We start from the raw sequence: 26,250 nt of genomic DNA on the forward strand, positions 1-26,250 counted from the left end.
TGGACAAAATAAAGGATTTATCTTTAATGTGTTTTGAGAATAAGAAATTTTTCAGGGGTAAATCTTGTATGAGTATATTTTACTAAATCTATATATGTAAAGTCTGAACAAGTGGTTGGTAATAATGGATTGTTAGATATAGTAGGGTAGACTTGATGTCTAGACAAGATAGTGGTGAGAGCTGCACTTTTAAGAAGTTTGTTACTTGGTCTGATAAAAAGGGAAACAAAGAATGTTTCTATTATGTAAGGTTAGTGTGAAATGTTTAGATCATGCATATACAATAGAGCTGCCACTGCTTTGAAAACAATTTCATTCTAATCCATTATGTGTTAAAAGCTGATTTTTTTCCATGTCCCTAACTCTAGTTAACATTTCAGGAAGATGGTACATTTGATTAATCTTCTACCCATTTTAATTTAAAAGTAAAACAAAAATATCCTATTATATATTGAGAGAGAAGGAGCAACAACTAGTGAGAGTGTTGGGAATCATCAGGCTATATCGACAGGGACTGAAACTAGACACTGTAAAAAAGAGAAGAGCCACAGATTGAGCACTGATTAAATGTGACATTCACTGAAGAAAGTATTTTCTTCACAACTCATTAGCTCAAAAACACTAATTACCGATTGATGCATAGCAACAGTGTATCTGAGCAACAGTATATCTGAGTTAAAAAAAAAAAAAGTTTTACTGTAAGAACCTGTGTCCTTATTAAGAGGTAAAAAAAAAACAAAATAAAACACCTAAAAATTCTATACCTGAATCTGAAATTAGCTACATGCAACAGTGTGTGCAGAAGCAGCAATATTTAGCTTTCAGTTTTAAATGATGGAGATTAAGAAGGGATCTAAGATTACTCAGTCTAACTTCTTTATTTTGAGGAAAAAGTTTGGAAAGGTAGTGAGTAGCCCATATGGTCACAAGAAAATGGTTAACATGTAGAATTCAAATTAAAATAAAAATTATATATTAAGTAGATTGATCTAGATTTACAGTAAAACCTTATTAACCTATAAGTTTAACAACCTAGACAGGCAACAAAATGATTTCTGAAGTTGATTTTTTTTTTTTTAAACTAACTGGAGGGGCGCCTGGGTGGCTCAGTCGTTGAGCAACTGTCTTCGGCTCAGGTCATGATCCCGGGGTCCTGGGGAAGCCTGTTTCTCCCTCTCCCACTCTCCCTGCTTATGTTCCTGCTCTCGCTGTCTCTGTCAGATAAATAAAATCTTAAAAAAAAAAACCCCACAAAACTAAATGGAGTAAGGAAAGGATTCCCATCTATAATTTAACTATATGAGTAAATATATAAATATATAATCTACCCTTCTTTTAAAAGAGAGACTTACTTCAAGGTAGAAATATCAGCATTTTCATAAAACGTTACGACAGTGTTAGGATAGATAGTATTCTGAAAGAGTCAAAGAGGTTTTAAAAAATGAATTTGCCTTAATGATACTTTCAAATTTTTTTCCTAGTTATTATTCACCAAATAAGAGAAAGAAGAAATGGACATTTCCCCCCTACAAATTATAATTTTTTATGATTTAAGAAATACCATGAATAATGCATTTAAAGAATACTTTCAGGCACACCCCTTCAACTGTATTCATTGAGATTCCATAAATTCTATCTACTAATAAAAATTTTTGAGAAAGGTTGACAATGATTGGTACAAGCAAGAAATGAAGATTCTCTCTGTAATGTCATATATTTCAGTTATTCTTAAACTTGGCTTGCCATGAGAATCACAAGAGGTGTTTTAAAACATACAGATTTCAGAATACATGGACTCAGGAATTTGATCACCAGGCACTCTGGTGATCTCTTACGGCATCACTGAATCCGACACAGCACTTCACAAGACACAAACACAGGCATCTGATAACCACAACTAAACCAACTCCCCTCCAAAACTGCTCATCTTAAATGTAATACTTGTATATTTTAAAAATACATACACACTTTTTTTAAAATAAAGGTGGAGAAATCAGAGGAATTCTATTTTAAAACATGGCTTCACCCATCTATGAAAAACCTACAGCGAATATCATTCTCAATGGGGAAAAACTGAGAGCTTTCCCCCTAAGGTCAGGAACGCAGCAGGGATGTCCACTATCACCAGTGCTATTCAACATAGTATTGGAAGTCCTAGCCACAGCAATCAGACAACAAAAAGAAAAAAAAGGCATCCAAATTGGCAAAGAAGTCAAACTCTCACTCTTTGCAGATGATATGATACTTTATTTGGAAAACCCAAAAGACTCCACCCCAAAACTGCTAGAACTCATACAGGAATTCAGTAAAGTGGCAGGATATAAAATCAATGCACAGAAATCAGTGGCATTACTATACACCAACAACAAGACAGAAGAAAGAGAAATTAAGGAGTTGATCCCATTTACAATTGCACCCAAAACCTTAAGATACCTAGGAATAAATCTAATCAAAGAGGCAAAGGATCTGTACTCAGAAAACTATAAAACACTCATGAAAGAAATGGAGGAAGACACAAAGAAATGGAAAAACGTTCCATGCTCATGGACTGGAAGAACAAATATTGTGAAGATGTCAATGCTACCTAGAGCAATCTACACATTCAATGCAATCCCCAGCAAAATACCATCCACTTTTTTCAAAGAAATGGAACAAATAATCCTAAAATTTGTATGGAACCAGAAAAGACCCCGAATAGCCAGAGGAATGTTGAAAAAGAAAAGCAAAGCTGGTGGCATCACAATTCTGGACTTCCAGCTCTATTACAAAGCTGTCATACTGTCAAGACAGTATGGTACTGGCACAAAAACAGACACACAGATTAATGGAACAGAATAGAGAGCCCAGAAATGGACCCTCAACTCTATGGTCAACTCATCTTTGACAAAGCAGGAAAGAATGTCCAATGGAAAAAAAGTCTCTTCAACAAATGGTGTTGGGAAAATTGGACAGCCACATGCAGAAAAATGAAACTGGACCATTTCCTTACACCACACACAAAAAAGACTCAAAATGGACAAAAGACCTAAATGTGAGACAGGAGTCCATCAACATCCTAAAGGAGAACACAGGCAGCAACCTCTTCGACCTCAGCCGCAGCAACTTCTTCCTAGAAACATCACCAAAGGCAAGGGAAGCAAGGGCAAAAATGAACTACTGGGACTTCATCAAGATAAAAAGCTTTTGCACAGCAAAGGAAACAGTCAACAAAACCAAAAGACAACCGACAGAATGGGAGAAGATATTTCCAAATGACATATCAGATAAAGGGCTAGTATCCAAAATCTATAAAGAATTATCAAACTCAACACCCAAAGAACAAAGAATCCAATCAAGAAATGGGCAGAAGACATGAACAGACATTTTTCTTTTTTTTTTTAAAGATTTTATTTATTTATTTGAGAGAGAGAGAGTGAGAGACAGAAAGCATGAGAGGGAGGAGGATCAGAGAGAGAAGCAGACTCCCTGCCGAGCAGTGAGCCCGATGCGGGACTCGATCCTGGGACTCCAGGATCATGACCTGAGCCGAAGGCAGTCTCTTAACCAACTGAGCCACCCAGGCGCCCCAAACAGACATTTTTCCAAAGAAGACATCCAAATGGCCAACAGACACATGAAAAAGTGCTCAACATCGCTCGGCATCAGAGAAATCCAAATCAAAACCTCAATGAGATACCACCTCACACCAGTCAGAATGGCTAAAATTAACAAGTCAGGAAATGACAGATGTTGGCGGGGATGCGGAGAAAGGGGAACCCTCCTACACTGTTGGTGGGAATGCAAGCTGGTGCAGCCACTCTGGAAAACAGTATGGAGGTCCCTCAAAAAGTTGAAAATAGAGCTCCCATATGATCCAGCAATTGCACTACTGGATATTTACCCCAAAGATACAAATGTAGGGATCCGAAGGGGTATGTGCACCCCGATGTTTATAGCAGCAATGTCCATAATAGCCGAACTGTGGAAATAGCCAAGATGTCCATCGACAAATGAATGGATAAAGATGTGGTATATATATACAATGGAATATTATGCAGCCATCAAAAGGAATGAGATCTTGCCATTTGCAATGACGTGGATGGAACTGGAGGGTATTATGCTGAGCGAAATAAGTCAAACAGAGAAAGACATGTATCATATGACCTCACTGATATGAGGAATTCTTAATCTCAGGAAACAAACTGAGGGTTGCTGGAGTGGGGGGTGGGGTGAAGGAATGGGGTGACTGGGTGACATTGGGGAGGGTATGTGCTCTGGTAAGCGCTGTGAATTGTGCAGGACTGTTGAATCTCAGATCTGTACCTCTGAAACAAATAATGCAATATATGTTAAGAAAAAAAAAAGAAGATAGCAGGAGGGGAAGAATGAAGGGGGGGAATCGGAGGGGGAGATGAACCATGAGAGACGATGGAGTCTGAAAAACAAACTGAGGGTTCTAGAAGGGAGGGGGGTGGGAGGATGGGTTAGCCTGGTGATGGGTATTAAAGAGGGCACGTTCTACATGGAGCACTGGGTGTTATGCACAAACAATGAATCATGGAACACTACATCTAAAACTAATGATGGAATGTATGGTGATTAACATAACAATTAAAAAAGATTTAAAAGAAAAAAAAACATGGCTTTGCAAGTTATTATAAATATCTACTAATAGGGGACTAATATACACTGATATAACACCACCTCTTAACCAACTGAGCCACCCAGGCGCCCCAAACAGACATTTTTGAACAGGGTACATGGTAAACCACCACTTGTATTTAAAGAAAAAATATGGAGACACACGTACCAACTCTTATCTCTACTCATCAGAATCAATCATGATCGTGATGTATGTGTGTATATACAAAGTATGTACACACACATAAATAATATATATAAACTGCGTATACACATACATATGTATGTTACATAGTCTATATGCTGGGGAAAGAAACTGGGCAGCTAAGAATTACGAAGGAAACTTGTTTTTCACTGCATAATCTTTTGTGTCCTTTGAAATTTATGCTTATATATGTTACTACTTAAGATACAGCCTTAACGGATTGGCTGGAGGGTATTCAACATAACCCAAATCAAATCACATGATTTTGAGACATGATCATGTACTGTCAGTATAATCAACTGTTCTGAAAAAGACTCATAAATATTTGTTGCACGTGATATTTACAGTGTTAGAACTGTCAAAACTCATCCAACTAAATATTTAAGATCTATGCATTTTATTGCACATTAATTATACATCAATTAAAAATACATAAGATAAAACTTCTTTAGTTTACATAAGGTGGTAACAGTTCTTAAGCTTTTAGCATATTAGAGATAGAAAATAAAATATTAGCATATTTTAGCATATTAGAAAACTCTAGAAGAACTTAAGAAAAAACAATTACCTCCTTCTAATTCCTTACTCCAAATATGGTCCACAGAACAGGACAATCAGCATCACCAAGGAGCATGTTAGAAATTCTGATCTCAAGCCCCATCCCAGATCTACAGAGTCAGAAAGTATACTTTAACAAGATCCCCAAATGATTTCTGTGCATATTAAAACTTGAGAAGCTCTGATAACCTATTTACCAGAAGAGTTATGGTAGAAATCCAAAAAGCTCTACTTTTAAAAAGCTCCACAGATATATAACAAAGGTAGAGAGAGAATCACAATATAAGTACTGTGCTTTGAGGGTGAAGAGATGGAAAGTTTTTTCTTCAAGACTATTAGTTTGCATAGCAAAAAATCCTAATAAACAGCAGTTACTCACCATCTTTAGTAGTGTTTCATTACGTAACTGCTTCTCTTCTACCTGTATCTGTAGGTGCATTTTAGCCACCCTGACATTCATAGTTGTACAATCTACTAGGCAGAACATGCATATGCATATTATGTATATCTATTTCATCCCAGTTCTACTCAGATTATCTGATTCCATCTGAAGAAAGACGACAGATAGAAAACTCTAATCCAGGGCGCCTGGGTGGCTCAGTTGGTTAAGCGACTGCCTTCGGCTCAGGTCATGATCCTGGAGTCCCTGGATCGAGTCCCGCATCGGGCTCCCTGCTCGGCAGGGAGTCTGCTTCTCCCTCTGACCCTCCCCCCTCTCATGTGCTTGCTCTCTCTCATTCTCTCTCTCTCAAATAAATAAATAAAATCTTTAAAAAAAAAAAAGAAAACTCTAATCCAGATCTTGCCAGTGGGGAATTACAAAGAGATTTTAAAATATCATTAGATGCCAGACGTCCAAAAAACAGAGGATCTCATTGATAGGCTATGTTTAAGCACAATTTTAACAAAGTATGAGGTTAAATATGAAAAAGGTTCCAAACAGTTAATGTAAATATTACCTTATCCCCAGAGATGCAACAGAAGGAAGAAGGGTTATGTAATAATAACAGATTTCAATTTGTGTGGTTTGTTCAAAGTGACAGTTTGTTAAAAGATTCCTCACTGATAAAAGAGCAAGTAGTGGGATTCACTTTCAAATCAAATAATTCAGGAATAGAGGTATGTGAGGAGTTGTGAGATATTACAACCAAGGGATTAATGCCAAACACCTGAAATAGATTATGAATCACCTATACTTTTGTAGGCTATCTAGGTATTACTTACAATGACAGGAGAAATTCTGAAATCTCCCTCTCTAAGCTAAGAAGCTAAGAACCTCGAAAAATATTCTGATAAGTGAATGTAAAAATGGCCCAAATTGGGTAAACCTGGGGAAATGAGGGTAAAAGAAGATATACCACAGGATCTAAAACATGAGGCTAAATGTGCTGTGGCAATAGAATGGATCATCTCCACTAAAGGATATTCAGGTATAAGCGGGATGATTCAAATGATCTCTAGCAACATAACAGTCTGAGATGCAACCTGATGTCTTCTGGCTCAAGGATTTTAGACTGTGGTTCTCCGCCATATTTGACTATAACATGGGGAGCTTTTTCAAAAAGCATCTACATTTCCAACCCTATCAAAATTCTTATATGTGCAGTGATGAGATGGCAATAATGTAACAAAAAACATGAATTTGCCCTCTCACTGAAGTGATTCAGATACAAACTACTTCCATATGTATGCTCTTAAACATCAAATAGCCACTTTGTGGGCACATTGAATTAAACCAAATTTTGGCCTAGAGAGACAAGTTTATTTTAGATTGCAATACTGCCACAAGTTAATGATTTCCTGAGGATTCAAGGGCTGAAGAATCTAACTTATAGAAACCCTAAAAAAATTATATGTTATATTACAAGATATCTGAACATACTGCACTTGATGTAATGGGAGAGAAAAAGCAGCTTTGGCATTATACCAATATTTATATTTCTATATTATTCTAAGCTTGAATTGTTGGCCTCATTTATGTGGGTTTTTTTGGGTTATTATTCATTTTTTTAAATCATGAACTATTTCAAGCATGTGGAAAAATATAAAGAATAATTACTGGACAGCTGTGTAACTACCATCTGGCTTTCTCAAGCCTTTACATTATTCCTATCCATTTGGCATTTAATCTCTAAAAATAAAATGTGCAAAAGTTGAAAACAGAGAAAATGAGGGGAAAATCCCCTTAAAACCTTTTCATTTTCAAAAGCCACTATAACTTTTAGACACAAATTTATAATATATTTATATATGATTATTTACTAGCTTTCTGACATCTTGGGAGTTTTTGTTTTGATTTTCTTGCCAATATATGAAAACCAAAGTGCTCTTTTAAAAAGAGAGTACAGTAACATCATTAAGTACAATAATTTATTTTTAACATTTAAGATTATTTAACATTATTAACTTTTCTATTTTATAACACTTCTAACAACTGTCTTTACTTCTCTAGTCATATCAGAATACAGTAATGTCCTTTTAGATTTAGTTTTCTTTCTTTAGGTCATCTGTCTTTGCTGTAATAATCTCAATATTCTTTAGTGTCAGATTTTTCATGTGTTTTTGAACAATGGGAAAATGAAAACAGAAATCTGGTCATATTTACAGGTCTAACATGTATGGATGTCTATAGAGTACTACAAAAAACTAATTCCATACTAGGTAATTTTACGTTTATACTGCTAGGCTGAACATCTGACTGGTAGCTCATTTTTCAAGATCAAATAAATCAACTCTGAATAATAACAAGAGCAGATACAAATATTAATAAATGACAACAAAATTCCCCTACCCTGCTATTTCAGTCAAATTTTTCTACCAGTTATATTCTTAAGAGAGCCTCTCCTTTAAAGAACTGTTTAGGTGGAGAAGAAAAATAATATTAAATCATTCATTCAGTAAACTCTTACCAAGCACTTACTATGAAGTGCTGGGCTTAGGCACTGTGTTAGGTCGTCAGGTTAAAATGCAGTCTCTGACTGAAAGTGACTCAGGGGCTATTCAGAGGTTACTTCTAGGTTTATGACTCCACCCACCATCTATAGAAAATATTTCCTTTGAGTCTCCTACATGCCAATCACTATATTAGGTAATGGAGATAAACTAATAAACAAAACATAGTCACTGCTCTCATGAAGCTTCCATTACAATGAGGGGAGACAAACAAGCAAATAAAAGCATGTGTCAAGTGGTTTAAAAAAAAAAAAAAACCACAAGCGCTACTAAGAAAAATAAGAGTAAAAGGACAAAAGGGCAGTAATTCTACATAGTGTAATGATATTCATATCCATGTTGAAAATACATCTAACGAGCAAACCTTTTATTTATGTTCCCAATTAACTGATATCTTTTATAGCACCAATCACCTTCATATCACCAAATTAAACAGGATTTTCTCACTCTTCATTTTTCTTCTATTCTTCCAGGCATCTGACACTGCTCACCACCTCCAGTTTGAAACTCTAATGGCTTACATAACAAATCTCCTATCCAGATTCTTATCTGGACTCTTATCTGGGGTGGCATCAATATGAACTGTACAATGACAACAAGGATTTAATTAAGATGATCACCTATCCAACCATGGCAAATAGGTTTTAACTGATGTGAAACTGGAAAGCACCCTGAGAAAAGATTTAACTTTATTCTTATTTTCCAATAGGTTTTAGAAGACTATATAACAATATGACCTTTACTCAAAGCACTGGTGAGTAACAACATCAAAAACACCTGTATACACTTAGTAACGTATAGAATTGTTGAATCACTATAATGTATACCTAAAACTAACATAACACTGTATGTTAATTATACTGGGGAAAAAAACACACTTGTACTGCATGTTACATGTTATACAACCCTGTCAAATTTTATTTACTTCATTTAATCCTCTAAAGTGATAATATACTATGAGGCAGGTAGTATTTACATGTTAAAACATTTTAAATTTTGCTAAGCATAATGATCACATGTGAGGATTTAAGAGAAAATGGTTTTAAATCTCAATAGGGAAGACAAAGACTCTAAGCTTAATCCATTCAAAAATTATATTTCAGGGGCGCCTAGGTGGCTCAGTTGTTAAGCTCCTGCCTTCGGCTCAGGTCATGATCCCAGGGTCCTGGGATCAAGCCCCGCATCGGGTTCCCTGCTCAGCGGGAAGCCTGCTTCTCCCTCTCCCACTCCCTCCCCCTCTGCTTGCGTTTCCTCTTTGACTGTGTCTCTGTCAAATAAATAAATAAAAATCTTTAAAAAAAAAATTGTATTTCATACTATAGCAAAATACAGCTAGAAGGTTCTGACCTATAAATATTCCTTAAGCAATCTATTTAATCTATTAAAAACAAGATCCTAACTTTTCAGAATGACATCATTAAAATTAAACCTATGTACTTATCCTTCTTTACTTTTTCATTATTTGAAAAATGCTTAAAAGTATAATGAAAAACATAACCATCTGTAATCCCAATATTCTAAAATAACATCTACTAATATTTTGGTATATTTAAGATTTCTTTCAGCCCATCCCTGTTGATTTTAATAATTTAAAATTGCTTCATACTATCAAGCATATTGATATTCTCTAAAAAAAAGAGTTTGCTTTTTATTTAAAAAATTAAAAAGTAAACAGGAATAGGGGACCAAACTGATCAATATTATTGTGAAATCAAGTCAAACAATTTTTATAATATTTTACATTCTAATTTCAGAGTAACGAGTGAAAAAAAAAAACAAAATGAAATACACGTATTCAATAAATACTTACTCTAACTACCACATGCAAAGTGACAGGAACAAAAGATTATGTACTTAAAGAAGATTAAATTCTCACCTGTTCAATCTCTTTGGTTTTTGATGCTATTGCTTTAGAGCGACTGTTTAGTTGACTGTCTTCAAATAATTCTATGCCATCTGTTGCATTTGACTCAGGTTCCTCTGGCTGCTCAATAAACAATGGTGCTGTGGATCCTGCCTTTAAGAAAAATCAGAAATCTTTAATTACATATAGCACTTAAGATGACGGTGTATAGGCACTAATTGGCACAATATATCAAGAGAAAGTGCTAAATTCAACCAGTTTTAAGAAAACACTTTCAATTTCGCCAGGCATAATGAGCGTATGTGAGGAGGACCAAAGAGGAAATGACTGCTACTTTTTAAATTTTAGGTAAGACGAAGCGTCTAAGCTTATACCATTCCAAAATTATATTTCACACTATATTAAGATACAGCTAGAAGGTTTTGTCCAATAACTATTCCTTAAGCAATCTATTTAAGAAACACTGAAGAGAAAAAGCCTAATTGGAAGTGAAAGGTATGGGCACACATAAGCATATTAAAAAAAGAACATGGAAAAGGGCTCTACTTTCAGAAGTTAAAAATACCTTGCTCCTGTAGCATAAAAATTTATTGAAATCACTGAAAAGAAAAATCCCCAAAGCAATAATAATCACTTCTATTTCACAGCAACCATTCATTAAATACATAATCCCACAAAAAGCTCACAGCTGACTACTGTACTTTCCAAAAACGCTTTTGTGGAAGAGATAAAACTAAAAAAAAAAATGAGGGAAAACAATTATTTAACTATACTCATTTGTTTATTCAAAAATTTACTGTGGGGACGCCTGGGTGGCTCAGTTGGTTATGCATCTGACTTCGGATCAGGTCATGATCTCAGGGTCCTGGGATGGGGCCCTGTGTCAGGCTCTCTGCTCAGTGGGGAGTCTGCTTCTCCCTCTCCCACTCCCCCCCTGCTTGTGTTCCCTCTCTTGCTGTGTCTCTCTCAAATAAATAAATAAATAAATAAATAAATAAAATGGTTTAAAAAAATTCACTGTGTGACATTTATAGCAGCATTATCTAATGCTAGCCAAATTTTGGAAACAGCCCAAGTGCCCATCGACTAACTAATAGATAAGGAAGATGTGGTGTGTACATGCACACACACACACAGGAATATTACTCAGCCATCAAAAAGAATGAAGTATTCCCATATGCAACGACATGGATGGAGCTAGAGTGTATTATGCTAAGTGAAATAAGTCAAGCAGAGAAAGACAAATGCCATATGATTTCACTCATATGTAGAATTTAAGAAACAAAACAAATGAGCAAAGGGGAAAAAAAAGAGAAACCAAGAAGAAGACTCTTAACTATAGAGAACAAACTGATGGTTACCAGAGGGGAGGAGGTGAGTGGAGTAATGGGTTAAACAAGTAAGGGAGATTAAGGAGGGCATTTGTTGTGGTGAGGACTAGGTGTTGTATTGAAGTACTGAATTATTATATTGTACACCTGAAACTAATATTACATTGTAGGTTAATTAGCTGGAATTTGAATAAAAACTAAAAAAAATTTACTGTGTAACAGAGAGAGGAAGATGGCATCATAGTAGGAGGACCCTAGGCTTATCTCAACCCACAAATTCAACTAGGTAACTATCATCCTAAATACTCCAAAAATCAACATGAAGATTAGCAGAACAAACTCCACAATTAAAGGTAGAGAAAAGGCCATCCTGAAGAAAGTAGGAAGGGCAGAGACATGGCTTGCGAGAGAAAAAATGGATGGTGACTGCTGCGGGAGTGGAGAAGGGTGAGAGACAGACTAACACCCAAGGGAGTGCCGGGAGAAAATGAATCCTGCAGAGCAATTGGCTTGGAAAGTGAGAGGGGATGAATTCCACTGAGTTCTTACAACTAGTGGGGCCTAAAACCTGGAATTCTAAAGGTCAGTGGGCTTAGCTCAGGGAAAGCCAGGAGGCATTGGGGCTGCTCTTGAAGAGAAGGCAGGGCAAACAGCCCTCATACATACAGAGTAAAAACAGTGATCTGAAGAGTACCTGGGGCACACAATGGGGAGGTTATTCCCACATCTTGGGAGTGTGTCCCAGAGAGGCAGTGTTCACAGAGAGAACCCTCCAGGAACAAAGGAACATGCAGCCACCATTTCCTTCTCCAGCCCCTCAACATAAGCACAGAGCCAGCCACCTGTGGGAACCAGTGCAGTGTCAACACTCCCTATTTAACTTGCTTACACCAAGGCCCAATCCCCTCCACCCCCCAACACACACACACTCTGGTGGAACTGCCCTTTCTAGTCACCCTTGCCTCAGTTCCAGCATGGCACCCTTGCCATTAAACTGGCCCAAACCTTTGCCCACATCCTGTCTCCCGACCCCCGAGTTTTGCAGAGCTCATTTCTGGCTGCAGTGGTGACAGGTCTCATTTCACAAGCACACCAGAGCACATCAGGTTAAAACACACCACATTCAGGCCAGGAATTAAACATTGCCCACAAGAGGCAAAGAGAGCCTCTGCAGAGGACTGGCCTGAAGAATAAAGAGGCCAGGAAAAAACAGCGTAGCACACACAGCACACACTGGAGAGGCTCCTGGAAGCGCCAGGCCCTGGGGAACAGGGGACACAACACAGCAGGGCACTGTAAGACCTCTTCTTCATAAGGCCATTACCGTCAAGAACAGAAGACACAACTGACTTTCCTAACACACAGCAACAGACACAGAGACTTAGACAAAATGAGAAGACAGAGAAATGTGTCCCAAATATAAAAGAACAGGACAAGGTCATGGCCAGAGATCTAAGCAAAACAGGTAAGTAACATGCCCAATGGACTATTTAAAGCAATGATCTTAAGGATACTCACTGGACTTGAAAAGAGAATGGAAGACATCAGTAAGACCCTTAACACAGAGATAAAAAAAAGAAACAATCAGAGATGAAGAGTGCAATAAGCGAGATATGACTGATGCAATGAATAGCAGGCTGGAAGAAGCAGAGGAATGAATTAATGACGTAGAAGACAGAGTAATGGAAAGTAAGCAAGAAGAACAAAAGAGAGAAAAAAGAACTATGCAAAGCAAGAACAGCCTTAGGGAAATCAGTGACTCCATCAAACATAAAAACATTCACATTATAGGAGTCCCAAAAGAAGAAGAGAGAGAAAATGGGGCAAAAAAATTATTTGAAGAGGTAATAGCTGGAAACTTCCCTAATGTGTAGAAGGAAACAGGTATTTAGATCCAGGAGGCACAAACCCCAACAAAATCAACAAAAGCAGATCCACACCAGACATGTTATAAAAAAAATGGCAAAATGTACCAATAAAGAAAAAAATTAAAAGCAGCAGGACAAAAGAAGACCGTTACATACAAGGGAAACCCCATAAGGCTATGGGGGGTTTTTTCAGCAGAAACTTTCCAAGCTAGGAGGGAGTGGCATGATATATATATATAAAGTGCTGAATGGGGCAAATCCAGAGCCAAGAATACTCTATCCAGCAAGACTATCATTCAGAAGAGGAGAGATAAAGAGTTTCCTGGACAGGGCCGCCTGGGTGGCTCAGTTGTCAAGCATCTGCCTTCGGCTCAGGTCATGATCCCAGGGTCCTGGGATCAAGTCCCGCATCGGGTTCCTTGCTCGGTGACAAGCCTGCTTCTCTCTCTCCCTCTGCTGCTCCCCCCGTTTGTGCTCTCTCTCTCTCACAAATAAATAAATAAAAATCTTTAAAAAAAAAAAAAAGTTTCCTGGACAAACGAAAACTAAAGGAGTTCATGACCACCAAGCCAGCCCTGAATAAAATATTAAAGGGGACTCTTTGAGTGGGAAGGAAGACCAAAAGTGACAGTATGAAGGAAGGAAACACAAATGTAGTAAAAATGAGTATTTTATAGAATATCAATCAAGAAACTCACAAAATAAAAGGATGTAAAATATGATAACATATACCTAAAACATGAAGAGGAGTAAAGAATGGGTTCAAACTTAAACAACCGTTGGCTTAATATAGACTGCTATATGCAGAAGATGTTATATTCAAACCTAATGATACCAACAAAAAGTACTAATAAATATGCAAAGAATAAAGAGAAAAAAATTCACATATATCACTAAAGAAAACCTGCAAAACCATGAGAAAGAAAAGATCAGAGAAAATCTTCAGAAACAACCACAAAACAGGTAGTAAAATGGCACTAAATACATATCTATCGATAATTACTTTGAATGTAAATGCAGTGTAAATCAACAGACACAGGGTAACAGAATGGATAAGAAAACAAGATTCATCTATATGCTGCTTACAAGAGACTCACTTTAGACCTAAATACACTTGTAGATCGAAAGGAAGGGAATAGAGAAACATTTATCACGCAAATGGATGCCAAAAGAAAGCCAGATTATATCAATATAATCACCACAATAGACTTTAAAACAAACACTATAATAAGAGACTAAAAATGATACTATACAATTATAAAGGGGACAATCCAACAAGAAGATATAACAATTGTAAATATTTATGCACACGGGAGTACCCAAATACATAAAACAGTTAATAACAAACATAAAGGACCTAATCGGTAATAACACCATAATAGTAGGGGACTTTACCACCCCACCTACATCAACAGACAGATAATCTAAAGAGAAAATCAACAAGGAAACAATGGCTTTGAATGACACACTGGATGAGATGGATTTAATAGATATATTCAGAACATTCCATCCTAAAAGAGCAGAATACACATTCTTTTCAAGTGCAGCTGGAACATTCTCCAGAAAAAATCAATACCAGCCTACAAAAGAAGCCTCAACAAACTCAAAAGGATAGAGTCATACCATGCATCTATTTTTGACTACAATGCTATAAAACTAGAAGTCAACCACAAGAAAAAAATCTGGAAAGAACACAAATACATGGAGGTTAAATAACATGCTACTAAACAATGAATGGGTCAAGCAGGAAATAAAATAAAAAAGTACAGAGAGACAAATGAAAATGAAAACACAATAGTTCAAAAGCTTTGGGATGCAGCAAAAGCAGTTCTAAGAGGGAAGTATATAACAATACATGCCTACCTCATGAAACAGATCTCAAACAACTTAATCTTACACCTAAAGAAGCTAGAAAGGGGTGCCTGGGTGGCTCTGTCATTAAGCGTCTGCCTTCAGCTCAGGTCATGATCCCAGGGTTCTGGGATCGAGCCCCACATCGGGCTCCCTGCTCCGTGGGAAGCCTGCTTCTCCCTCTCCCACTCCCCCTGCTTGTGTTCCCTCTCTTGCTGTGTCTCTCTCTGTCAAATAAATAAAATCTTAAAATAAATAAATAAATAAAGAAGCTAGAAAAAGAACAACAAACAAAACCTAAAACCAGCAGAAGGAAATAATAAAGATTCTAGCAGAAATAAATTATATGGAAACCAAAGAAGCAATAAAACAATGAAACCAGCTGTTTAAAAAAAATCAATGAAATTGATAAACCTCTAGCCAGACTTATCAAGAAAAGAAAGGACCCAAATAAATAAAATCACAAATGAGAGAAGAGGGCGCCTGGGTGGCTCAGTTGGTTAAGCGACTGCCTTCGGCTCAGGTCATGATCCTGGAGTCCCTGGATCGAGTCCCGCATCGGGCTCCCTGCTCGGCAGGGAGTCTGCTTCTCCCTCTGACCCTCCCCCCTCTCATGTGCTTGCTCTCTCTCATTCTCTCTCTCTCAAATAAATAAAAATCTTTAAAAAAAAAAAAAACAAAAAAAACAAATGAGAGAAGAGAAACAACAACTAACGCGGAAATACAATTATAAGAGATTATGAAAAAGTATATGCCAACAAATTATACAACCTAGAAGAAATGGATAAATTCCTAGAAATGTACAACCTACCAAAACTGAAACAGTAAGAAATAGAAAATTTGAACAGACCAATTACCAAACAAAGAAATGAACTCTGTAAATAAAAAATCCCAACAGAAGTCCAGGACCAAATGACTACACAGGTGAATTCTACCAAATATTTAAAGAAGAGTTAATACTTACTCTTCTCGAACTATTCCAAAAAAAATACAAAAGGAAGGAAAATTTCCAAATTCATTCTACAAGACCAGCATTGCCCTGATACCAAAACCAGATAAAGATACCCCAAAAAAAAAAGAGAACTACCGGCCAACATCTCTCATGAACATAGATGCAAAAAATCCTCAACAAAATACTAGCAAATCAAATCCAACAATAGATTAAAAAAAATAATTCACCATGATCAAGTAGGATTTATTCCTGGGTTGTAGGAGTGGTTCAGTATTTGCAAATGAAACAACATGATACATCACATTAATAGGGCAAAGGATAAGAACCACATGATCATATTAATATGCACAGATAAAGCATTTGACAAAGTACAACATCCATTCATGATAAAAACCCTCCAGAAGGTAGGCTTACAGGGAACATACCTCAACATAATAAAGGCCATATATGAAAAACTCATAGCTAACATCACCCTTAATGTGGAAAAACTGAGAGCTTTTCCTCTAAGGTCAGGAACAAGACAAGGATGTCCACTCTCACCACTTTTATTCAACATAGCACTGGAATTCTAGCCACAGCAATTAGACAACAAAAAGAAATTAAAAGGCATCCAAATTGGTAAGGGAGAAATAAAACTTCAACTCTTTGCAAGTGACGTGATACTACATATAGAAAACTTGAAAGACTTCACCAAAAAAACTGCTAGAACTGCTAAATGAATTCAGTAAAGTCACAGGATACAAAATCAATGTCCAAAAATCTGTTGTATTCCCATACACCAATAATGAAGCAACAGAAAGAGAAATTAAGAAAACAATCCCATTTACAACTGCATAAAAACAATAAGAGACCTAGGAACAAACCTAACCAAAGAGGTGAAAGACCTATACTCTGAAAACTATGAAACACTGAAGAAACTGAAGATAACACAAATGGAAACACATTCCATGCTCATGGATTGCAATAACAAATATTGTTAAAATGTCTGTATTACCCAAAGCAATTTACAGATTTAATGCAATCCCTATCAAAATACCAACAGCATTTTTCACAGAACTAGAACAAACAATCCTAAAATTTGTATGGAACCACAAAAAGCCCCAAATAACCAAAGCAACCTTGAAAAAGAAAAGCAAAGCTGGAGGCATCTCAATTCCAGACTTCAAGTTATATTACAAAGCTGCAGTAATCAAAACAGTATGGTACTGGTACAAAACAGACATAGATCAATGGAACACACTAGAAAACTCAAGAAATGAACCCACAATTACATGATCAATTAATCTTCAACAAAGCAGGAAAGAATATCCAATGGGAAAAAGACTCTTCAACAAATGGTGGTGGGGAAACTGGACAGTAACATGCAAAAGATGAACTGTACCTCTTCCTTATACACAAAAGTAATTTCAAAATGGATTAAAGACCAGGGCACCTGGGTGGCTCAGTTGTTAAGCGTCTGCCTTCGGCTCAGGTCATGATCCCACAGTTCTGGGATCGAGCCCCACATTGGGCTCCCTGCTCAGCAGGAAGCCTGTTTCTCCCTCTCCTACTCCCCCAGCTTGTGTTCCCTCTCTCGCTATCTCGCTCTCTCTGTCAAATAAATAAACAACAATCTTTTTTAAAAAGTGCATTAAAGACCTTATTGTGAGACCTGAGACCATAAAAATCCTAGAAGACTGCACAGATAGTAACTCTCTGATGTCGGATGTAGCAAGTTTTTTCTAAATAGGACCCCTGAGGTAAGGGAAAAAAAAGCAAAAATAAACTAATGGGATGGTATTAGTTAAATTAAAAGTTTCTGCACAGCAAAGGAAACAATCAACAAAACTAAAAGGCAAACTACTGAACGGGAGAAGATACTTGCAAATGACCTATCTGATAAAGGATTAGCATTCAAAATATATAAAGAACTGATATAACTCAACACCCCGGAAACAAATAACCCAAATAAAAAATGGGCAAAGGACATGAACAGATGTTTCCCCAAAGAAGACATCCAGATGGCCAATAGACACATGAAAAGATGCTGAACATCACTCATTATTGGGGAAATGCAAATCAAAACTACAATGCAGTATCACCTTAAACCTGTCAGAATGGGCTAATATCAAAAACATAAGAAACAACAGGTGCTGGTGAGGATGTGGAGCAAAAGGGATACTCATGTACTGTTGGTGGGAATGCAAACTGGTCCAGCCATTGTGGAAAATGGTATGAAGGTTCCTAAAAAAGTTAAAAATAAAACAACCTTACAATCCAGTAATTGCACTACTGGGTATTTACCCAAAGAATACAAAAACACAAATTCAAAGGGATACATGCCCCCTATATTTATAGTAGCATTATTTACAACAGCCAAGATATGGAAGCTGCCCAAGTGTCCACAGATTGATGATAGAAGATGTGGTATATACATGCAATGGAATATTATTCAGCCATAAATAAGAATGAAATCTTGCCATGTGCAACAACAAGGATAGAGCTAGAGAGTATAATGCTAAGCAAAGTCAATCCAAGAAAGACAAATAGCATATGATTTCACTCATATGTAGAATTTAAGAAACAAAACAAGTGGGCAAAGGGGGAAAAAAAGAGACAAAGCAAGTAACAAACTCTTAACTATAGAGAACAAACACTTAACAGAGGAGAGGTGGGGGGGGATGCGTTAAATAGATGATGGGGATTAAGGAGTATACTTGTCATGATGAACACCAAATGACATATGAAATTGTTCAATCACTATATTGTACACCTGAAACTAATAAAACACTAAGTAAACTAACTGGAATTAAAATAAAAACATTTTAATTTTTTTTTTTAATTTACTATATGACAAATGCCAAGCACTGCTCCAGGAACAATGGATACATCAATGAACAAAACAGATCAAAGTTCTTGCCTCCATCCATGTAACTTGCAGTAAGCAATTACTTACAGTAACTGTAAAGTTTGAGCTCACATATTCCACTGTTGCATATGTTAGGTGGGGGAGATTAGAGGAAATACGAAACCTGTACTTTACAAATTTATTTTGAAAACTGGATTTTTAAAAAATAAAGCAGGGGCGCCTGGGTGGCTCAGTCGTTAAGCGTCTGCCTTCGGCTCAGGTCATGATCCCAGGGTCCTGGGATCGAGCCCCACATCGGGCTCCCTGCTACGCGGGAAGCCTGCTTCTCCCTCTCCCACTCCCCCTGCTTGTGTTCCCTCTCTCACTGTCTCTCTCTCTGTCAAATAAATAAATAAAATCTTTAAAAAAATAAAAATAAAAAAAATAAAGTAGTGACAAAAAGCAGCAGGTTTACAGAAGTCACAAGATATATACTAATGAATAGTAATTTCACTAGTAAAAGCAGTGGCACAACTCCTAGTGTATGGGGACTGTATTCTGTCACAACTTCTTTATAGAGTAATCTGGCAGCATTTATTAAAATTTAGTACATGTCCCTTTCACCCAGCAATTTCACCTCTAGTAACTTAATATACAGATACAGACATGGACAACAGAGACTAACATATGGCTGCCACTGACAGCAAATGATTGAAAACAACCTAAATGTCCATCATCAGGACAAATAAATTACCCAGTATGTAGAACCATGGGATACTAAGAAATCATCTGAGAGAATGACAGTCTGTATCTGTTGTATAATGTACCCTAATTTTTCTCCTGGCACATCCTGGAGATCGTTTTCTATCAGTATACTGCCAATTGTGTTAAAAAAAAAAACAGGGAAGGTAAGTATGTGTATGCATACATTTATGCATATAGACACACACAAACTATCTCTCACAGGATACTATCTATGGCGGGGAAAATGGTGGGGAAAAAAAGTCTCAATAGGGATAACTTCAAGGTAAGGAGTAGGATGGATGGGAGATGCTACATACTTTAATGACATTTGAATTTTTGAAATGTACATTATAATCTACTTTTTTTAAAACTTGGTTTTCACAAGTCTGAGTTATAAGTTTTAAGGGATTTAAAATGAAAACACATGAATCACTTAAGGAAGAAAGGGCTGGAAATCAGGGAAGATGTCACTATAGGAAGCATCAGAAATCTGTCTCCCAATGTAAACAACAACTGCACTGGCAAACTTTGACTGATGTAACTATTTTGGAACTCTGGACTCTCCTGAAGGCTGGTAACATCCAGCGGAGGACACGGATGGTAAATTGAGGTTTATTTCAGCTCTCAGCACAACAGCAGATACCTATCCCCACCCTCAGCTACTTGGTAGGCAGGTACCTGTGTTCCTGCAGCAGTTTGCACATAGCTTACAGGAGCCAGGCTGGGCAAAAAGGAGCCGGTCTCCCAACTATCAAGAATCTGTGCTCTGATCACTGATGGCTGCTTGTGATCACAAAGGGGTGGACAGCCATTGTTGTTATATCTCCTACTATTGTTACAAGCCCCTCCCATTATGACTCCTGAGAATTTAGGAGCTGGTACCGTTTTTTCCTTCGTTTTTAACTTCTTCCCCTTTTGAAAGCTAGATGTTAAGATTAGGACATTAAAACAAAACAAAACAACAACAACAAACTGCTTATATGGGGAAAGTGAGAAAGTGACTGTGCATTCCAAGACTCAAAAAAGACCTGAGAAGACCTTAAATTTACACCTAGCTTATCCTCAGCACACAGACACCATACAACAATACAAAAGGGGGGGTATCTAATTTCCAGAATTACCAGTTATTAAATTCAAATGCACAGTTCAACAAAAAAAATCACAAGGCATAGAAAGAAACAGGAAAGTAAGGCCCCTTTGAAGGAAAAAAATAAACCAATATAAATTGTCTTTGAGGAAGACCTAATGGTAGGTCTACCAGAAAAAGAAGTTTAAAACTACTGTCTCAAATTGCCCAAAGAACTAGAGAATGATGTGAAAAAAGCCAAGAAAATGATATGTGAACAAAACTGAAATACCAATGAAGACACAGAAAACCTAAAAAAGAAACCTGAAAGAAACTACAAAGCTGAAAAGTACAATAACTGAAATGATAATTTTGCTAAAGGGATTCAAAGGCAGATGTGAGTAGGCAGAAGAAAGAATCAGGGAACTTGAAGACAGAAAAATGAAAATTATGGAGTCTGAGAAAGAAAATGAAAAAAAGATTGAAGAAAAGTGAACACAGCCTAAGGAATCTGTTGGGACACCAGCAAGTGGGCCAACATATGCATTGTGGGAATCCTAGAAGAGAGAAAGCAGCAAAAACTATTTGAATAAACAATGGCTAAAAACCTTCCAAATTTGATGGAAGACTTGAATATAAAAATCCAAGAAGCTCAACAAAACCTAAGTAAGATGAACTCAAAGAGGCTCACACCAAAATACATTATAATCAAATTTTCAAATGACAAAGTAAAAGAGAATCTTGAAAGCAGTGAAAAACAAACATCATATACAAGGGAAATTCACTAATATTAGCAGATTTCTCATCAGAAACTCTGGAGGCAAGATTACAGTAGGCCCATAATCAAAGTATGGTTGACCCCGAACAACATGGTAATGGGGGGGGGGAACAACCACCCACACAATCAAAGTCCACGTATGACTTTTGACTCCACAATCTGAATAGTCTTCTATTAATCAGATGCCTTAATGATAACACAATTACCACATATTCTGTATACTATATGTATTATATGCTGTATTCTTACAATATCTAACCTTTTCATATATTTTTTTTTTGGTATTTCTATGCTACACAGTTTGTGAGGTTTTTTTTTTCTATTTAAAGATTATTTATTTATTTACTTGACAGAGAGAGAGAGCACAAGTAGGCAGAGTGGCAGGCAGAGGGAGAGGGAGAAGCAGGCTCCTCGCTGAGCAGAGAGCTCAATGCGGGGCTCGATCCCAGGACTCTGGGATCATGACCTGAGCCGAAGGCAGACGCTTAACTGACTGAGCCATCCAAGCGCCCCGTGAGTCTTTTTAAATTGTTGCAAATCTCCAAAAAATTCTCCAACACATTTACTGAAAAATATTGACATATAAGTGGACCTATGCAGTTCAAACATCAACTGTAATAAAAGAAAAACTGTCAACCAAGAATCCTATATCCACGAAAACTGTCCTTCAAAAATGAGGGAGAAATTAAGACATTCTCAGATTAACAAAAGCTGAGGGAGTTTATGACTACTAAATCTGCCCTGCAATAAATGCTCAAAGGGGTCCTGCAAGGTGAAATGAAAGGATACTACACAGTAACTTGAATCCTTATGGAAAAATAAAGACTTCAATAAAAATAAATACATGGGTAATTATAAAAACTATTATTATTGTATCAATGCTTCACAACTGCACTTTTTTTGTTTTGTTTTCTACACTGGATTTAAGAGACTAATATGTTTAAAGAACACTATTAGTGTAAAAGCTAGTACTCCTGTGGGGTGCCTGGGTGGCTCACTCATTAAGCTTCCAACTCTTGATCTCAGCTCAGGTCTTGATCTCAAAGTCATGAGTTCAAGCTCTGCACTGGGCTCCATGTTGGGCATTGAGCCTACTTTAAAAAAAAAAGAAAGAAAAAGAAAAAGCTGGTACTACTATAACTCCAAATCTTGTTTTCTAGATAACTGAAGAGACTACTGCATTTAAAAGAATTCTTAGTTTGGGGCGCATGGGTGGCTCAGTCATTAAGCGTCTGCCTTCAGCTCAGGTCATGATCCCAGGGTCCTGGAATCAAGCCCTGTATCAGGCTCCCTGCTCAGCAGGAAGCTTGCTTCTCCCTCTCCCACTCCCCCTGCTTGTATTCCTTCTCTCACTGTCTCTCTCTGTCAAATAAATAAAATCTTAAATTTAAAAAAAAAGAATTATTAGTTTATATTTTGGGGCACGTAATGTATAAAGATGTAATTTTGTGACATCAAAAACTAAAAGGGGTGGAGATGGAGCTGTAGAGGAGCAGAGTTTTTGTATGTTATTGAACTTAAACTGATATAAATACAAATTAGTGTTATAACCTTAGGATATAAATGTAATCCTCATGGTAACCACAAAGATAATAGGTATAAAATATGTACAAAAGGACATTAAGAAGGAATTTAAACATTTTACTACCAAAAATAAATCAATTAAACCAAAGAAAACAAGAATGCAGGAAATGAGGGACAAAAATGATATAGGGAATATAAAAAACAAATAGCCCAATGACAGAAGTCCCTTCTCTCAGTAATTACTTAAATGTAATGGGTTAAACCCTCCAATCAAAGGATGATATTGGCAGAACAGATAAAAACACATGATCCAACAATATACTGTCTACAAGAGACTTACTTCAGACTCAAGGACACAAACATGTTGAAAGTAAAAGGATGCAAAAAGATATTCCATGCAAATAGTAACTAAAAAAGAGTAGGTGTGACTACACTAATATCAGACAAAACAGGCTTTAAATCAAAAAAGGTTACAATAGATAAGGTATTATATATTAATAAAAGGTTCAATACGGCAAGAAGATATAATAATTATAAATATCTATCGACCTAATGACACAGCATCAAAATATATGAAGTAAAAACTGCCAGAACTGAAGGGAGAAATAATAATTATACAGTAATAGTTGGAGACTTCAATACCCTTGTCACAATGATGGATAGAAAAATCAGATAAAAGTTAAGGAAACAGAGGACTTGTAAACAAGACAATCCACAAAGTAGATCTAACAGACATACAAAGATCACTCTACCCAACAACAACAGAATACATTCTCAAGTGCATGAGACAGTTTTCCAATAGATTAAATGTTAGGTCATACATTGTCAATAAATTTAAAAAGTAAAACTGGAAAATTCATAAAACTGTGGAAATTAAACAACACACTTTTAAACTAGCAATGGGCGAAAGAAGAAATCACATGGAAAGTGTAAAATACTTAGAGACGAAAATTAAAACAATGTATAAAAACTTAGGAGAAGCAGCAAAGCAGTGCTAAGAGGGAAATTAATGGCTATAAACACTTACATTAAAAAACAAGAACAAACTCAAATCAGTAACCTAACTTCACAACTTAAGAAACTAGAAAAATCAGAACTAAACCCAAAGCTAGCAGAAGGAAAGAAATAAAGATTAGAACAGAGATAAATGGAAAAACAGAAAAAAGAAAAAAAATCAAAGAAATCAAAAGTTGGTTCTTCAAAAAGATCAATAAGATTGACAAACCTTTAGCTAGATGGACTATGAAAAAAAGAGAAGACTCAAGCTACTAAAATCAGAAATGAAAGTGGAAACATTACTAGCAATTCTATAGAAATAAAAAGGATTATTAAGAGAGTACTATGAACAACTGCATGCTGACAAACAGGGTAACCTAGATAAAATGGACAATTCCTAAAAACACAAAACCTACCAAGACTAAGTCAAGAAGAAAGAGAAAATCTGCGCGCCTGGGTGGCTCAGTTGGTTAAGCAACTGCCTTTGGCTCAGGTCATGATCCTGGAGTCCCAGGATCAAGTCCCGCATCCGGCTCCCTGCTCAGCAGGGAGTCTGCTTCTCTCTCTGACCCTCCCCCCTCTCATGCTTTCTCTCTCATTCTCTCTCTCAAATAAATAAATAAAATCTTTAAAAAAAAAAAAAAGAAAATCTAAATAGACTTATAACTTGTAAGGAAATTGAATCAGTAATCAAAAATCTCCCAACAAAGAAAAGCCATGAACCTGATGGTTTCACTGGTAAGCTCTACTAAACATTTAAAGAACTAATACCAAGCCTTTTAAAATTCTTACAAAAAAACTGAAGCGGAAGGAACACTTCCTAATTCATTCTATGGGGACATTATTACCCTGAAACCAAAGCCAGACAAAGACACTACAACAACAAAAGCTACACAGTCTGATATCCCTTAGGAACACTGATGCAAAAAATCTCAACAAAACACTAGCAAAAAGAATTCAGCAGCATATTAAAAGGATTATACATCATGACCAAGTGAGATTTATTCCTGAAATGCAAGGAATAATTCAACATAGGAAAACTGATCAATGTAATACTCCACACATCAACAGAATGAAGGGGAAAAAATCTACATGATCATCTGAATTCATACAGAAAAAGCATTTGACAAAATTTAACACCCTTTCATGATGAAACTCAACAAACTAGGAATAGAAGTAAACTATCTCAACATAATAAAAGCCATATATGGAAAACCCACAGCTAACATCACACTCAATACTGAAAAACTGATCTTTCTTTAAGAACAGGAACAAGGCAAGAATGCCTGCTTTCACCACTTCAATGCAAAACAGTACTGGGAGTTTTAGTCAAAGCAATTAGGGAAGGGGAGGGGAGGTATACAAATTGGAAGGGAATAAAATTATCTTTTTGCAGATATGACCTTATATGTAGAAAACCCTAAAGATTACACACACACACACACACACAATATAAATGAGTTCAGCAAAGTAGCAAGATACAAACTCAACATACAAAAATTAATTGCATTTCTGTAGATGAAGAGAATAATTTAAAAAGGAAATTACAAAAGAATTCCATTTACAATAGCATCAAAAAGAATAAAACTTAGGAATTAACCAAGGAGATAAAAAATTTGTATAATGAAAACTACAAAAACCCTGCTGAAATAAAACATAAATGGAAACACATCCCATGTTCACACATTGAAAGCCTTAATATTGTTAAAATGTCAATACTACCCAAAGCAATCTACATTTTCAAGGCAATCCCTACCAACATTCCAATGTCATTTTTTACAGAAATTAAAAAACAAAAACAAAAACAAAAACCTCTACTAAAACTCATAAGGAATCTGAAGGGACCCTGGATATCCAAAATAACCCTTGAAAAAGAAGTGCAAAAGTGGAAGACCCACACTTCCCGATTTCAAAACTTACTACCAAGCTGCATTAATCAAATCAGTGTAATACTGGCAGAAAGACAAACATAAACCAGTGAATAGAAAAGAGCACCCAGAAATAAGTCTTCACAAATATGTTAAATGACTTTTAACAAGGATGCCAAGACCATACAATGGGAAAACTACAGCCTTTTCAACAGATGATACTGGAAAATTGGGTATCAACATGCA

At 36.4% G+C, this 26,250-nt stretch overlaps 1 protein-coding gene across 15 annotated transcripts in view; it reads right to left on the bottom strand.

The window, feature by feature from the left end:
• PPHLN1 (periphilin 1) overlaps positions 1-26,250 on the bottom strand; it is a 163,813-nt gene that overhangs the window by 52,938 nt on the left and 84,625 nt on the right. For 14 of the 15 annotated variants that reach the window (XR_010411551.1, XR_010411552.1, XR_010411553.1 and 11 more), the window contains one exon: positions 10,212-10,352. Coding sequence is in view for 12 of the 15 variants with exons in the window: in XM_054507098.2 (XP_054363073.1) it covers positions 10,212-10,352 (141 nt within the window). In the remaining 3 variants the exon portion in view is untranslated. Of the gene's footprint in view, positions 1-5,393; positions 5,494-10,211; positions 10,353-26,250 lie in introns of those variants that run through there. The other variant, XM_064591380.1, reaches the window with a different exon arrangement.

The sequence above is a fragment of the Mirounga angustirostris genome, unplaced genomic scaffold (genome assembly GCF_029215605.1).
Source record: "Mirounga angustirostris isolate CCGP_5_RB_7025 unplaced genomic scaffold, mMirAng1.0.hap1 SCAF_5, whole genome shotgun sequence".
Lineage (NCBI taxonomy): Eukaryota > Metazoa > Chordata > Mammalia > Carnivora > Phocidae > Mirounga > Mirounga angustirostris.